The sequence below is a fragment of the Drosophila mauritiana genome, chromosome 3R, assembly GCF_004382145.1.
Source record: "Drosophila mauritiana strain mau12 chromosome 3R, ASM438214v1, whole genome shotgun sequence".
Taxonomy (NCBI): domain Eukaryota; kingdom Metazoa; phylum Arthropoda; class Insecta; order Diptera; family Drosophilidae; genus Drosophila; species Drosophila mauritiana.
In genome coordinates, this window is record NC_046670.1 from 9719264 (window position 1) to 9736121 (window position 16858).

General features: G+C 41.6%; 2 protein-coding genes across 2 annotated transcripts in view; both read left to right on the forward strand.

The window, feature by feature from the left end:
- Positions 1-16858, forward strand: part of LOC117145070 — a 33195-nt gene that overhangs the window by 3139 nt on the left and 13198 nt on the right. The window contains exon 2 of the mRNA XM_033310585.1: positions 14182-15016. Coding sequence (XP_033166476.1) covers positions 14752-15016 — 265 coding nt within the window. The 5' untranslated portion in view covers positions 14182-14751. The remainder of the gene's footprint in view (positions 1-14181; positions 15017-16858) is intronic.
- On the forward strand, positions 8245-8526 carry LOC117145303. The gene has a single exon (XM_033310897.1). It carries the CDS (start codon positions 8245-8247, stop codon positions 8524-8526), a length of 282 nt encoding a protein of 93 aa, XP_033166788.1.

Consider the following 16858-nt stretch of genomic DNA (forward strand, 5'->3'; position numbering starts at 1 on the left):
CTTCAATGCCAAAGTTGTTCAAAGAATGTGTGCGAAAATATTTTGCGAAATAAGGCGCGAATGAAAAATTTATAAAATATTCAAATAAGCACTTCGCATTTTAGCACCACGATAAGGAAACACTGGAAAATGGCGTACTGCCCTCATAAAAATATCTGTGGTTGTCGCTTAAAAAATTACACAAATATGCAAAATTTTAATAAAATTAAGCGGGCAGAGTATTTATGGAGATTGGCTATGGGGTGGGCCAAATTCGCAGTCAAACTTTTTTTAAATGCAAAACCAAAGTCCTCAAACTTGGGCGATAAAAGCAAAAACGTTTACATTCGCCGAAAATAAAATGATAAAAATAACGAAACAACAAGAGGAGGAAAACTATTTAAGTTTTAAGCGTTTGACGCTTTACAATCGCAAAATGTCGACACAAAGTTTCACACGCATACCAGCGTCCTTGTTTTCCCGGGAAATGGGCAAAACGACAAGCTGAGCAGCGCATCACTTCATTGCCATGTTAACCCAAAGTCATAAAGTCAGGGATAAAATGCAAAAGTGCCGAAGTTTTAATTTAAATTTGAGCAGCTACGCTGGCAAAGCAGATAAAAAATATGATCTCTCAAAAATAATACAGAGATGGAAACTTTTGTCAGGCCAAGCCCTTTTCCTTTGCTCCTCGCGCTTCCCAAGTTGCCAATAACTCAGCGCGCTTCACTGATACTGAAATTGAAGTTTCAGGCAAGATGGTAGTGCACATAAAAAAATAGATAATTAAGTCAGCTTACAAATGAAAATTTTGAAAATTATAAAATATGTATATTGTAAAATCAAATGAGTATTTAAACTAGCAGAAGAATTATATATTTTGGATCTTAGGGAACAATATTAATCCTATTAATTACTTAAGACCACTTTCTTGGTAGCATTTTTCCTCTGTGTGGAAGAAGCTGCGGTGGAGAAAGCTGAGTAAAATGGAAAAGAAAGCGCCGCAGAAGAGTTACGATGCCTTTGAGTAAAACACTTTCTGCGGTCGCCCAGAAAGCCGCTTTCGCTTTCGAGCTGCGCTGAGCGTTATCTGCATAACTCATACGCACTGTGGCCGCCTAGTTTATTCGAGAGCTGGGAACAGCGCGAACAGCCAGGAGCTGCAACTGCAAATTTGCAACACATGGCGAAGTCCTGCCACTACCACTACACCCTCGCACACACGGACACATGGTGCGATTTAAGCTTACGTAAATATGACCAGACTTTCCAGCTTTTCCTCGGCATTTTTTCATTCTCCTAACAACATTTTCCCTCGCGCGACTGGCTTATCGACTTGGGTTCCTGGCAGCTAGGTAAACTCCTCGCCGCACGACTCGGGTATTATCTATGCATGAGTGTTTTTAATTTCTACCCGACCATATAACGATTTTTTGCACTGATGCCCTGATTAAGCTGCTGCTTCCAAGTTGTTAAGGGCCAGTGCCCGCAGAAGATTGCACCAAGTTCCACACCTTAGTTATTGATATCACGTTCCCAAATCCTTAATGGTGATGGGAACTGTGCACAGTAGTTAAGGATGTATGAAAATAATTTAGGAGCGAAGAACTTACTTTAGTTATTAATATCTGCCTAAATAAGAAACTATACCGCAAATTATCAATATTTAAAAACGGTCACTGTTCTGTTCATCAATTTGAGTCATCCAAACTTAACTCTTTTGCAAGCTGACCTCAGCTGTCGCCATCCATCAAATGCCAACTGATTCTTGGCCACCAGAGAGTTGTTCGCCCACCCAGGGCTATCCATTTCGTGTGGCTCACTCATCTCATTCACGCCCACGCAATGAATGAAAAGCCAAGGAGTTCGTTTGAAGAAGGAGCAAAACAACAGGACTCTTTATGTTTCCCACACCATTTTCACGCCAGTTTCCATGACGCACTGAGCGAGTTTTCCCCGCAATGAATGGTTGAATGACAGGCCAAATGAATGGCACTGTCGGGGTGTGTTCTTCCTTTGGATGGGGTAATGGGTATCGTGGCATAGTGGTACAGTGGACACAGGAAGATCCGTGTGACTAATGCAGGGGCATGGAATTGACAGGCACCGTGCTCCGACAGCCCAAGACAATGGGCAATAAAGTTCCGAAGGCTAGCACTACAGAACGATGTGCAACAGAGATGTGAAGTCGGTCATAGTCTCTAGTATATTTGTACTATCCCTCATAGTCTAAATCCCTCGAACTTAACTATAAAAGGTTTGTGCAACAATTTTGTTGTATAAATACATATATTTATGTTGTTGACTATTTTCTATGCTATCATTTTAATTCATTACTAAGCATCACTGGTGTACATGCTCAATACAAGAGAATGACAAAATCGAAGTTGGCAAAATAAAAGTTGGCGTCTAAGGGATATGTTGGCCTACTTGCAGAAATCGCAAGGGAGTCGTAAAATAGCAGCTTGTAGCGACCTTCAATAGGGTGAACTTCAACAAGTCGCAAATCATTTAATTTGCCATCGAAGAAAAGTTTTGGGGTAGTGGTACAGAAGAACTCGACAAAGAATGTCTGGGTCACCGCAGACAGGTAAACAATGGGTTCTGCGAAATTAAATTGGTCAGGTAGAAATAACAAATGAGAGCTAAAATCACAACTGATTGCGATTCTCTGTCTGAAATTATAAAAAATTGTGTAAGCAAAAATGGGAAAGCTTGAGCTGCAGACGACGAGTGGTTGTCATTGGTATTGCGTCCTCGCATCTGACAGAGATTGGATGTGTGGCAAATGAAAGTTTCACTGCTGATTGAGTCAATGATGATGCCATTAAAAGTCGCAAATTGATGTTTTTGTTTCAAATATGTGTGTGTGAGTGTGTGTATGTCTTCATCTCTGTTGGCTTGTAACTGTGTGTGCCAATTACAAGCATTAGACTCTGTTATTCGCATTCTAACAACGGAAACAAGCCAGAGATTTATTTTTGATATTTCCGCTTTGGTGGAGCAGCGCGGCAGCAAAACATCAGGGAAAAACTTTTTCGATAAAAATGTAAATTTATTGGATATGTGTGACAAACACGCTACAGTATGTGTACACTGGAAAAATGTTTACCCATGAAAATAACTAAAGATTTTGAGTTTCGAAGTTAAGACTAGAAATATTAATAGCAACTATACTTTGTCTTCTGTAAGTTATACAAAATTGGAGTTAAAACACATAAATTTTATTTTTACTGAGAAAATACTGTGGTGGACTTAATTAAGACGTCATTCGAACGTCATCGAAGTGTCCTGTGTCTTCCTTTTCTTTCAATGTGTATGTCAGACGCACACAGTTATACGATTCAAATGCGAATGACAATAATGCTCATGTTGTCGTTGATGAAGCAAAAGAAGAAACTTTGAAAAAAGGAGAGGAAAAGCTGTGATCTCTGCTCATCACGCACGACTTGAATCATATTTTTATGGTTTTTTATTGACACATTTTGATATGCCAGTTAACAACAATTCATTCATTTGGCTACGAGTTCATCGTTTCTAGTTAGTTTGTTGTCATGCCAACTTACTTTTTAGTAGTTTCACAAGTCTCTTTTTATGTAGCGTCACAAATTATGTACATTCAGCTAAAAACTTTGGGTATTACGTAAAAAAAATTTATCACATATAAGCACATAAATTCCTTTGTGAGGCGATTTCCAAGAAAATAAGCATATTTGGACATCCTCAAACGACGTAGGTGGCCTAGACAATAGGCGTTGAGCATAATAAACTTGGCTTAATGCTCTAATTAAGTTATGATCAGGCATAAAAAGTTGCTATAGCAACTCTGCTGCTCAAAGAGGTATTTTGGTAATAAAGGATTCATGAAATCATATATGTAAATATATGCTTCTCCTTGAAAAGTAAACTCATAATTAAAATATTACGAAAACAAACAAGCTACTTAAATGGACAACTGCCCTGGAATTTAATTAATAAATAAATCAGGGCACTCAGACAGCCAAACAAAAATAAATAGTAATTAATACCAAATAATTATGTATTTAAGCGTCAAAATAAATATTAACAAAAAATTGAAATGGCGCCACAACACAAATATTATTTCACACAGCAGAAGGTAGAAATTAATGACCAGAAAAAACAGTATTAAATAGCAATTTACATTTATGCAGCACAGAGATGTGAAAATGCATTCGTTGCGAACATCTCAGATGGCAGTGAAAAATGCTCAAAGGAATGCGAAACAAGGACGCAAAAGGACGAGAAGACCGCCAAGGACGATGACAACGTTATCGGGTGGAAATAATTTTCAAACAAAGTCGTCTATAAGGGGACACAATCGCATTCCCTTTAAATGATTGAAGAATAAAACATATTTTTAAATCAAAGCTGGGTAGGGAAAAAAGGGATCTAACCGCTATTAGGCCGAATTGAGTACGGAAAAGCGGAAAAGCGGTGGGCAAGGCGGTGGTAAATCCAAAAAGGTTACAAATAGCCATCATAAAAACTTTATTTGTGCAAAGGATTGAAAACAAGAGTCGTCCGAGGGACAAAAGACGACGACGTCCCATGCATGCCAAAGTCGCTGTCTCACTTAACTCGATTCTACACTAAGCGAAAATCATGCATTACTTATGTAATTCCCAATTTCTAAAATAATGTTTAATGCACATAGAAAGATTGAAAGATTAATTGCAAAGGATTCGGAACTCCATATTCCGCCCTGATAGTAACCCATTTATTATAAAGCACTTTTATTGATCAAATCTAATGACATTATTAGTTGCATTTCTCCCGGTGTTTAAACCAATAATATGGTCAAATGGGGGTGGCATGTGGATGGGTTGCGTGGTTTGGGTGGTAAAGGTCGACAAGCGTGTTTATTGTTGTTTATGTGCCATGATGCTTTGCCCACAATTTGCAGTCCTCAAACTCCCCTTTGATTTTCGTTATTCGTTTCGTTTCGAAACGGTTCGGTTTTGGTTTTCTGTGGGGCTTTTGTGATTGCCTTTGTTTGGCGTTGTTAAAAAACATTTATGCGCCATTATTAAAAGCAATGCGACACCCACACACACACACGCTCACATGCACACATGTTGCTTATTGTTGTTTACAAGGTTATAGCATTTGATTATTGCCTGGGATTAAGCTATAATTGCGTATCGCATTTCGGTTATTTGCTTCCATTCCACGTCCGAGAATCGGTTAATACAGATGGGTGTTTGTGCCGTTGGTAGTGCCAAAGATATCGAAATCATTAGCGGCCGCAATATGTTTTGATGATTCCAGCTGGATCCCTTAAGCCCTTGCATTTGCCCTGGGCTCCGTGTAATGTATTATCTTGATTTAGTGGCCGAATATGTGCCTTCTTAAAGTGGAAAACCTCTAAATTTTGGATAGACTCAATCAGGAAACCGCACACACTGTAGCCAAAATATCCCTCGTATATGTGTGTGTGCAGAGCAGCTGGAATTGGTTTGAAAATTTCAGGCATATTTGGCAACGGGTCATTAAATACGGAAATTGAGTCAACAAAAGCCAAAGACGGCAGGAAAGGAGCAGGAAGGATATATACAAGCCACTAACACACACGCACTTTACCCAGAAAAGCAAATACAGTTGGGGTCACTCAAATAGTACCGAAATGAGAGATATCTCTAGCATTTAATATAAATAATTTGATACGTATTAAATTATTGAATGTATTTTATATTAGTAAGGGCATTGTATATCAAATGTAATTATGAGATAAAAAAAGACTAAAATAATGTATCTCCAAAAAGAGCCATTTCCTATAGGAACTTTCATATAATCAAAAATTTGAATAATATCAATGTTTATGAAAGGATTTCTATGCTTTGCAATAAAATCACTTTTCAAGCCACTATTATTACCGATGCTGTACTAAGCACATGTGTATACACACAAACACCCACAAAAAAACAACAAGTCGGAAGTTTTATTTTTGGCCTGCTTCGGATCGCTGGCAAAAGTCAAGCTATATAAAAGATGCCCCGAATCGGTAACTTGTTTTTGTTGCCCCAGCCGCCTGGCTTTTGATTATGTAACTCTCGATTTTTAGGGACCCCAACGAAGCATAACAGATGCAAACCTCACGAATAATTGCCGACAAGATGGAGAAAAGGTCTGCCTTCGATTGGCTGCCAATAACAGAACAGGAGCAGGACTTCTCGGCCAGAAAGGACACGAATGCGTGTACATGTGTGGCCAACGAGTGCGCATATGTGTGGGTGTATGTGCTCAAGTCAAAGGTTAAGCTAAGCAATGTGTTGATTGTGGGTCAAGCGTGAAAGAGGTCCAAGCGAATTTGCTGCTACTATATTTAAATTGTTAATTTTGTGCAAATGCTGCACTCGGAAAGTGAAGTATATATTATATAAATTGTATCACTATTTTATCTTCAGTTTCATTTGAAACCACAATTTTGTAATTAAACTAAAAATTTTTCATTTAATTAAATATAACATTTCAATCAATTAAATTCTCAAATTCATAGAAAAGTTGTGCGCTTCAAGCCGGACGTGTTCTCAGTGAATTGCTGATATTTTCCGGTTTAGGCGAACAGCTGAACACTTTTGTGGAAGTGGCGTTTGCCAGAGTCTCCCGTCAGCAACTTTGGGCCCCCAAACTTGCCTGATAAACAAAGCAGCCTGAACTAGACAACCAGGCGCACCAATTATGTTGTACAAGGCAATGCGAATAGCAGGAGGCTCCTCCTGCCTTATGCCGGCGAATTACTCACCCACCCACTGAGCCGAGTGGGAGTTATAATTGAAATAATTTCTGGTTATTTAGAACAATCAGCACAGCAGGTGGGTGGCAAACTTTGGTTCGGTTCGGTTCGGTTTTTGGGGCTGTGGCTTAGTTGGGGATAGTTTATCCAACCTCCTAAAAATCCATACATACGTACACATTCACATTTCCGTTGCGCCCGCTGTGGCTGAACAATTGCTCATTAAACATAGGGGATAATTTATCTTTCGGCAGATACAAGTACGTTCTACAGCAAAGTTTGGCTTATTTCGGTATAAATCGTTATGAATACCTTATCCATATAACATATTGTGGTCGACTAATTGCTTGAGGTTTTCCAAATTGTGATCAGCAAAGGTGCCTTATTAGTAAGCTACCTTATTACTGCGAATAATTGCTTTTCACAACTTTAAAAACCAGTTACGCGCCATTTAATTTAAAAGTATTTGCATATCAGAAAATGTAGTCTAGTACATTAACTAGCATAGTTATTTCAATTGCTTTGAACCGAGCCATTAGGTTCATTTAATGCAAACCGCAAACAGCAATGCCTGATTGCAATTGAAAGTGGCGACCATCGTTGGCGGAAAATTGGGCTAATTAGGTGGTCAGGTGGTCGGATGATCACGACTACGGAGCCCATTGATACACTCCGCTATATTCTCGTTTGTGCTGCCGACTCGATGGCAACAAAGAAACGCCCATGGCAACGATGGGGGCACTGGAGTGGCGAGGTATGCAATAAACATAATTAAAACGCCTTAAATTCACGATACAGAATGCCAAGAAAATTAACTTTTCAGCATTGTTGGCGACAATTTCATGCAAGAACTGCCGCCGCTGCAGATACTTGTGCCCCACGGCACAACAGGCGCAATTAACATATTTTATCAATCTTTTTTTTCTGGCCTCGCTGCCAGCTCCACTTACGCAATTTAAATAACTCAAGTGGCAAACGGCGCAAAAGAGCAAAGGACACTCGAAGCCACGCAGGACGAAAGGCGGCAGGAAGCCCAAGGAATGGGGCTTCACCAGTCCACGGACGTATGGCGAAGTCACCAGCTCCATAAACACATTAACACTTTGCGTATGGGTGGGGCACATTCGGGTGGGTGACTGGGTGGGTGGCTGGGCGGTTGGGTGCCAGGTGATGTGCTGGCGGGTCAAAGTTGGCCAGGCAACATTAAGCGCGCCAAGTATTTTCATTTTTTCACATACAGCGTTGATTCGTGCACTGAGAAAAATCGGACAATTTAACAATTACTTCCAAAGCTAGCTGTTTCTTAAGTGCTAACTTATTTAAATGGAAAGTATATATTTTGCTTTCTTTATGTTAAAATGACATAATCGATATAAGTAAATTCAAATGTATGCACTTTGCTTAGGTTTTTAATTTGTCCCGGACATGTTTATGGATTTTTCTACGTGTCGCTAGGTCTGTGAGCCAACTAGCAAGGTCGCCCGGCAGCGGCCAACGCACGCACTTGGCGGATGAACAGGATCCGCAGGATGTGCGAGAGGCTGCCACATAAATTACACTTTAATTTTGGAGCATTTTTGGCCACGGCTTATAAATCAACCGAGTTCCAGCAAGCGCGGCGACGACGACGACAGCTGGTTGGCTCTCTCCGCCGGATTCCCGCCGGCTGCGGGAGGCTCCTGCTCCTCCGGGCTTTTCCTCGTGGAGGAAAGTACTTGGTCCTTCGGCTCCCCTTCGATCCCCACGCTGCTCTGAGGGGCCAGGCCACTCGCAATATTGAAATTTCAATTTAATTACATAGAACGAGGGCCCGACCTCAGGCCCATGTGCCCGCAAAATGAGCTGTCGTTGTGGGTCAAAAAGAGTCAGCAGCACCACCCAAATACGCCAACAAAAACAGCTGGGTGGTGCAGGAGCCTGTTAGATCTGCTCACTTGAACTGAACTGCTCGGCGGTTTGGCTTAATTTGTTGAGATAATTGTGCCGAAATTATATTATTATTAAATTCGCATCCGTTAGTCCTTCTTTTTTTCATGCTTATTATGAAAATTGGATTTCAAGTGCTGTGTGTGTGTGGGTGAATTTCGACCTTAGTCGGGGTTTTCTTTCCGTTACGTAATTGGATTTTGTGTGAGATTTGCCAGAGAAAAAAGCAAGCGAAGGAAACGGAAAAGGCCAAATGTTATTAGCTGGGGGTCAGGACCGAGTTCAGGAATCAGTTCCTGAAATTTTGATGGCCAAACGAAGGGCGAAGGGGGGTAGCCTGAAGACCCATTGCAATCCTATTTGCGACTCAAGTTCCGCAAAACCATAGAATAACTCAACTCAAAAGTTCCTCAGCAGCACTTCGGCTGGCCCTCTTTGGGCCATTTATAAATTTCGCACGCTCGGCGAATCGCGGATTTGATGCTAAAATGGGCGTGTCAGCCGCTACAACACAATGCACGCGCTTTACTTAACTTTCGGGGCGGGGCTTTTAATTAATTCGCGGGGCATCAAAAGTGGAAACAGAAGCCAGCAGCGCAAAGATTCAAAGTCAAGTTGGCAAGCAAAATCAGCGGAAAAACGCAAAAGCCAGAGAGGCGAAAAGCAAAAATAAATGCGTATGAATTTACAAAATATGATTATGAATAAAGGCCATTCATGCAAAAGGCTCAGCGTCGGACGGAACCGCAAATGTGGGAAAGTTGCCACATGAAGAGGGTTAAATTAAAGGCGGCTTGTTTGGCCGGGTGGCGGGGTAGGGGTTAACCACATGCCGATCATTGGGCGTGCAAAATCAATTTTAAAGCGCATTTAATAAAAGCGCATTTATGCGTTTCTGCGGCAATTAAGTGCTGCAGAGTGCAGCCGACGTTCTGATGCTGCATGCCCCCAATCGGCGCTCGGAAATCGCTGACTTAGCCCCCCAACGCTTAACCCATTGAAATCGGCTCAAGGATCAGAAATTCATCGAGTGAATAACAGTTTACTCTGATGAGATTACCAAGAATTTCTGTGCGGAAAATTCCAATGGCAATGGCTTACTAAAAAATGGGAAAAGAGTAATTTGTCATTGAAATAAAATTATAAGCTCATTATTCAGTGATTGGTCCTACATTTTTTAAATTAATTTGTATACAACTTTGTTCATTTCCTTTATTAAATATTTAAAAATGCGATATATTCAATTTGAAATAAAACTAAAGAGCGTATTTTGAAGGTTATTTGAAGTAGTGAGTTTCTGGTATATTAAAATCGAAGGTAATCAGCAGTTTATAGCACGTACATGTCCCAGTTTCCTTCTCAATTTTATTGGCGGTCGATGGGTTAACGTAGCTGCCGCAGTAATTAAGCTGATGTGAAAATCTTTGACTTGGCGCGAACGGAGCGACCGGGCACTTAAATGTTCCACCCGCGGGCAGCAGGAAGAGACGCCGACTTAATGCCGCAGCACCGCCGATGACATCACAACGTCGCTGCACCACGGCTGTGTGGCACCTCCAAAGCACCACCCCCGGGATCAATGTCATCGACTGCAGCAGCGACAGATTTATGACAATCCGAGGGACTTTGGCCCATCTGGGTCTCATGCTCACCTGACAGCTGATGGCCCGTTTCGGAGCACCGAAACTTTGAAATCAACATTTCAATTTGTTGGCGGCTGACGCTCTGGCAATTTGGTGTGAAAAACTTGTAGCTATTTTTAAGTCATCAGCAGAGGCAGCAGAAACAGGAGCTGCAACAACTGGAGTTCCCCGGCAACTTTTATTGCCCATGTGCTGGGCATGTCTTCGTGCCAATTGCGTCATGGCAGGCGAAATGTGTCAAGTGAGCGGTGACTGATGTGGCGAGTAACAAGGAGTACTCGCACACTGAGCGAAAATTCTGAAAAAAATCATAATTAAACACAATATGTTACTTAGGTTCGTGAACACTGTGTTTATTACGTTAAATAACCGGAATTTCTCTGCAAACTGTTAAGTTAGAAAGATGGGAACCACTTATTGATATCAAATAGAAACAAAATTCAAATTCATTGCCAATAAGGTCATGTGTGGCTTATGCTTTAAATTATTTATAGTAATTGCCTATCGACGATGAGATCAGAGGCTTAAAACTGGCCACAACCCATCATCACAAACAAAGCCTGAGACAAAGGGAACTAAATCTTATTACCTATCAATAGGGATTATTTTCATTATAGTTAATTATATTATATAAGATAACTATTGTGGGCTAAAACACACTATTGATATTAAATTAATGGATAAATGATGTAACATTTAGCTACTTTTACACTTCAAATTCAATCGAATGTGTCTCTGGACAAATTTCGCATTTAAAATCCACTTTTTTCAGTGTACTCCCCTTTTTCCCAGCCCCATTTTCGAGTTGTGTTGCATGCGAGAAGCGTGCATAAAAATGTTCCATTCAAGTACTGGAATTAAAAGTAACGAGAGCCGCGCTGGCAGGAATGAAAATGTAAGGGAACCAGGAGCCACGAGCCCAGGACCCCAGGAGCCAGCACTCCAAATGGCGTTGGCTTTATTCCGGCAATTGTCTGAGACAGTAACCTCGCACAGACACAGACACGCGGATGTGTGCTTTGTAGGGGGGGTGTACTGTATAGCCAACTCTTGAGCCGCTGTCATTGTCAATGTCTCCAGACAAATGCGCTCGAGATGCCTGAAATGGGGTAACAAGCGGATGGGTTTGAGTGCCCAGGCCATTCAGTGCCATGCGACGCCCTGCCAAAAAATGGGGAACAATAATTTTCGTGAAAAGTGGGTGGCGGTGGGCTGGCTTTTCCCACGCAAATTCGCTGCACGCGCAATGCTAATCTGCTTTTAATTAAAACCAACTCGCACAGGCAAATGTCTAAGAGGCTTCCTGCCTTCAGTTAGCTAATTGTCTTTTGTCATTTGTCTTTTTGGCCAAAATGTGCCAGCGACAAGCGACAGTCAGGCTTACAGCCACAGTTACATATGTGGCAATTCACTCGTCCCAAATGACAATTACAATACAAATGTTCCTCGTCCTGACAGTGACTGTTTTGGTTTGGGCTGCAGAGGTTGAACTCAATAAGTGTATCAGAGCTAATTAAAATGAATAGAATTAAATATAGTGACAAAGGAAACAGGGAATTTAGATGGGGGAAGGCAAAGCCTTCAATTTCGGCCTTCTTTTTGTAGGCCGGATACAATTGGCATACATTTATTGTTTATTGTCATATATTTTATAAATTAATATCTGTCTAAGCGTTGGAGTGCGCCAAAAGCGCTAATTTTCAAAAATGTCCTAAATTATAAATGCAATGTAATTGCATTTGGTATTCGTTTTTTGTCTAGGTTCACAGTTCTTTTGTAGTTTTGCATATAAGTTATTTCCAATTATAAATTAAAGAGAGTTCGATTTAAAATATTTATAATAAATACACTGACGGTGACAGAACATTAGTTGCTAAAGTCATGAACGCAGACCACAATTGCTTTTTTCGGCTTTTTACCTTTTAATGGCATGTTATAAATAAATTGTAAAATCACCTTCCTGTCCGTAGTGTTTTGCCATAAAGATAAATGGCAAAATATTAGGCAAAATCAATCAAATTGTAAAATCATTTAGGCACGAAAAAGGCGAAAGCAGCAAAAGCATATAAAATATGTCAAACACAATTAATTATAAAATTCATAAAACAAAGCCACAGGCATAAAAACAACAAGGATGGCCATAAAAGCGTCAGAGAGGGGAAAATGCATGAAAAATGCGACAGACAAAATTATCATTCATAATAATTTGTACAAACAAACGGGGATGAGTTGGGGAGGAAAAGTGGGGAAAAGGAAAATGTTTGCAACTGTAGCCTAGGTAAACAAAAGAACTGGGGGGAAAGCGATGGGGCAATAGAATGTTTCACGCCGAGCCAACAATTACAAAAAATGATGTTTTATTTAAAATACCAGACAGGGGCTTTCTCGTGGAAGGGAAGGGTAGGGGATGTTGGTGGAAACAGGCAGGGAATAAAAATAACAATGCAACAGCAGTGATAATGTTGCCGGCAACACATGTTTACAGCAGCCAGAAAGAACCGCAAATACAACAACAACGGCTGGCAGCAGACTCAAAATCATCCATTCCATTCCCTTCACCACCACCCCGCCCCCCATCCAAAAAATGTCAGACGCCTGTGCACACATTTTAATCAATAAACAAACGTGAAAATATGACAAACAAATTAATAAAATGCAGCAACTCCGGCCAGACAATGACAAAATATTATAAATGAATCGGAGGGCACTTTGGCATGAGTGCGAGTGGGAAAAGGGTGGGGAAAGTGCAGTGGAAAAATCAGGGGGGGAAACGGTCTATATATAGAGCCGCAACATCCATCCCTTTCGCACCCATCTCTCGACTAATTGTGACAATTCGGTCTCACACAAATGGCATAATAAATGTTGAGCAGAGGAAATGATGTGTGAAGTGCAGGCCTCTCTATCCCCTTAACCCACCGCTGGGCTTAACCCACTACTACCCCTGCCCCACCCGCCAATCAATGACCAAGCGGAAGTGATTTTTGGTTTCAGCGCACGATTTTCCGTCAGCTGGAAATGCATGGAACAATGCTGATGCTGCCCCAGCAATTAGCCAAACTTTGCATACACTGAGAGAAAAGCATGGTAGTAGCAGGAAAGGATAAAAAGGTAAATAATAGTTGCAGCGGTTATACTTTTGTAAGCCAAATAAGAAAATAGTAACATTCTTCTTCCTAGAAAGTTATGTTATCATTGCATATCTAGCTCTGTTAACTGCAAACAAATCAGAATGTTGCTTATAACATTATGTTATGCAGTTTTCATTGAGAATGGTCATCAGTTAACTTTAGTTTACATCGAGAAGCGCATAGATTAATGTAACATAATAGAAAGTAATAAAAATTCTAGGTAGTTTCCCATTTCTCTACGTGCGCATAGGACCAAATGCCCTTCTTTGTTTTTGAAACAATTGGTGAACAATGCCAAAACAGGAAGCGGAGCAGAGAAGAACTCTTTTTTTTAGGGGGCATACTCGTAGTTTGAAGGACTGGCGGCAAATGTGCGGCTTCCTGCATTGAAGCGCATAATTGAGCATTGGGGAAAGTCGTAAATAATGCAAAACCCGATTGCTGGCGGCCGGCGAAATAACCAAATCCAAATTGGATGCCTTCGAGTGGACGGCCTGCTAATTAGTCCCTCGCTCGCATTTTTGTGCCCCCAAGCGAATGGGGGGGAAAGGTCATTGGGCACGGGGGCCGCGATACTTTGCTATCTCGGGTCCCTGAACGCATAAATCAATGCGGAAAAGGGTCGCCGCACGTGACGATCGCTGGAATTTTTATTTGTAACTTTGTGCACTTTACGAGACAGCAATAAAATTAATATTTCTGCCTGTGTCAACAACTAATTGAGGCATTTTCCGCCGTCTTCTTCCAGACACTGCAGGTCGTAGTTATGGAGCAGCATATGAAGTAATTAGGAGGCGCACTTAAATCCCCCATAAACGTCAAACGACAAACATTTTCGCGGAAGAACAACTGCAAGGCACTGCCATCGACGTTTTCCAGGCAACATGTTGCCGAGCGACAGCAGCAGCGGCGAAAGCAACATCAACATCAACTGATGGCAGCGCAACACCAACGGACAGCAGCAACATTCGAGCATTCAGTCGCAATTCTGACGATTGCGTGACGCGTTCGCATCGCGGCGATGAAAGAGACAGGACATCTCGCGAGGAAAGAGATCGAAATAGTGGCGGGCATAAAGTTTGAGTTCGATGTGCAAAGTATAAATGAAAATACACCAACAACTAATCGAAATACGTAATAAAGTGCGTGCCAACATTCTGAGGAATATTTGAAAAATAAATTCGTATAAATTACCAACGAATCCCGGACACAAACGGTCTGTCTCTGGGAATAAAATAAATTAGCATAATTTAGCAAGGACTTGCCGAGACAAGCAGACATTCGTTTCGCACTTAATTAGTGTCCGAGCGCGTTGACAATGTGGCAGACACTATCAACTTTTAGCACATCACTCAGAGCAGCAGCAGCAACGTGCAACTGTAGCTGCAAGCTGGAAAACGCGGAAATGCACAGTCACATGTTGCCATCAGCAGACATTGCGACAACGGCAGTGCGTAGGTGTTGCTGTCGCACAAGAATCACCCGCAGCAGCAGAAGCAGCAACAGCAGCAGCAACAGCAACTATAGTTGCAACTATGGCAGCAACGTGATGCAGTGGCTACTGCTACTGTGCCTTTTCTGTGGTAAGTAGGTAGGAGGTGGTGGAAGGCGGCAAATGAGCCATGGTCGAGTGCAGTAAGTGACTTTTAACAAAACGTGCTTAAATGTCTCTGATTTAGTGCGCCACGCCCCCCGGGGCAAAACTCGCACAAAAAACGCTGGGGATAAAGTGGAGAAGACAAACCGCCAAACCAAAGTGATATAGAGATGTGCTGAATGAAAAAAACTGCTGCAGTTTTAGCCCTTGAATAAGATATACACGGGGGGAGTCGGAAAAAAATAAATAAAAACGCTCAACACAAATCAAGATGAATTTCCGTGCATTTTTGTGCAGATTTCTGTACAGCTTTACCAAAAAAAAAATACATAAAAAAAAACAGAAGGGAGAGACAAACACACATGGGCAGTCGAAAAAAGGAAACCAACACACAAAGCTTGCTTTTGGTTTCTTTTTTCGCTACAACTGCCACAGCAGCAAAAAATGGCTAAACAGCAAAGAAAAACATTTGAAAATAGCGCCAAGAAATGGAAGAAGATTAAATGGCAGTAGGAGATTTGGTGAGGGGGGGTTGGGATATGTTGGGCGGTACGTCAGCGCAATATAAATTGACTCGTGTTTTTCATTTAAACGTTTTCGCCCCCCTCCCCCCCTACGTCCCATACGTCCCATTCGCTTTTTGCTGGCTTCAATAATTCGACTGCAGCAGCTGCAGTTGCTGCCACTTAAACCTGAAATTAACTTTGGCCCACGAAAGTATGCAGCGAAGAAACATGGCAAATCGGGCTACGTGTGCCGGCCATACACGTGTGTGCTGCACTGTACCGTCTGCACTTGTGGCTCTGCTTTTTTCGTGGCCAGTCCTCTTGCCCATCCTCCGTGGTCCTCTTGTATGGCTTGATTATTTCGTTTGGAATTGATGCTGCCATCAATTATAGAAAACCACAAAGAGGAGCAAGACAGCAGGATGGGAAAAATGGATCCGGTTAGCAAGGCAGCGGAGTCTGATGCGAGTACATTGAGCAAAAAGGGGGGACACTGCTTTAGAACCTACGATATTTAATATTCAGCTATGCGCTGATTTTATCTAATTAACTTTAGATATTACATACATTAGAAATAGATACATTGCATAGACATAAGCTACATTTTCCGTAAGCCAGGAACCTGATGTTTATTAACAAAACTCGACTTGAAACTAATTAGATCTAGAGTTTTCCTCTAAAACCGCATTTTCCCGCTCAGTGTGGACCAAGAGTAATGGACAGCGTGCAATTGAGTTTCCATTGCCGCTGGCTGATTGGTTGGTCGGATGGCTTTAAAGCCAACGCTTTGTAATCGATGGCCCCGCAAAAGCGCTGGCCGATGCTAAAATAAACCGAAATCAATTTGGTTAAGCCCCCCCGACGAGCTGGCAGTCCGACCGCCCACTTAACTAATCAGGATAAATAAATATTTATAATTAATTTAAAATATAAACAGCACTGAGCCCGAGCAGCGCAATTAATTTCGGCTAGTTTCGGGGGACAAGAGTGGAATATCAGCGGGGAAGGACGAGTCCTTAGATCCGAAAGTGGAAAGTTTCATTTTGATAACAAGGCAAACAAGCAAAGTTCTCAACGCCCAAGATTCAGGCATATGAATAAATGACTGAATGCATGAATAAGCAATCAACAATAATGGCCCGAGATGCGGAATCAGGCTTGAAGGAGCCGTTGGTGAATGGAAGGTGAGATGGGGATTTTATGAAAATATATGCACAGCTTGGCGGCGAGGACTCCAGCGTCCAGCAGCCAGGACCCAACTGGCCATGGTCAAGTGCCTGGAGGTGCGAACGGGATGCCCAGCTAATGAGCCAAGTCATCAG

Coding starts and splice junctions, on each gene's coding strand:
- LOC117145303 (XM_033310897.1), top strand. CDS start 8,245: ATGAACAGGATCCGCAGGATGTGCGAGAGGCTGCCACATAAATTACAC.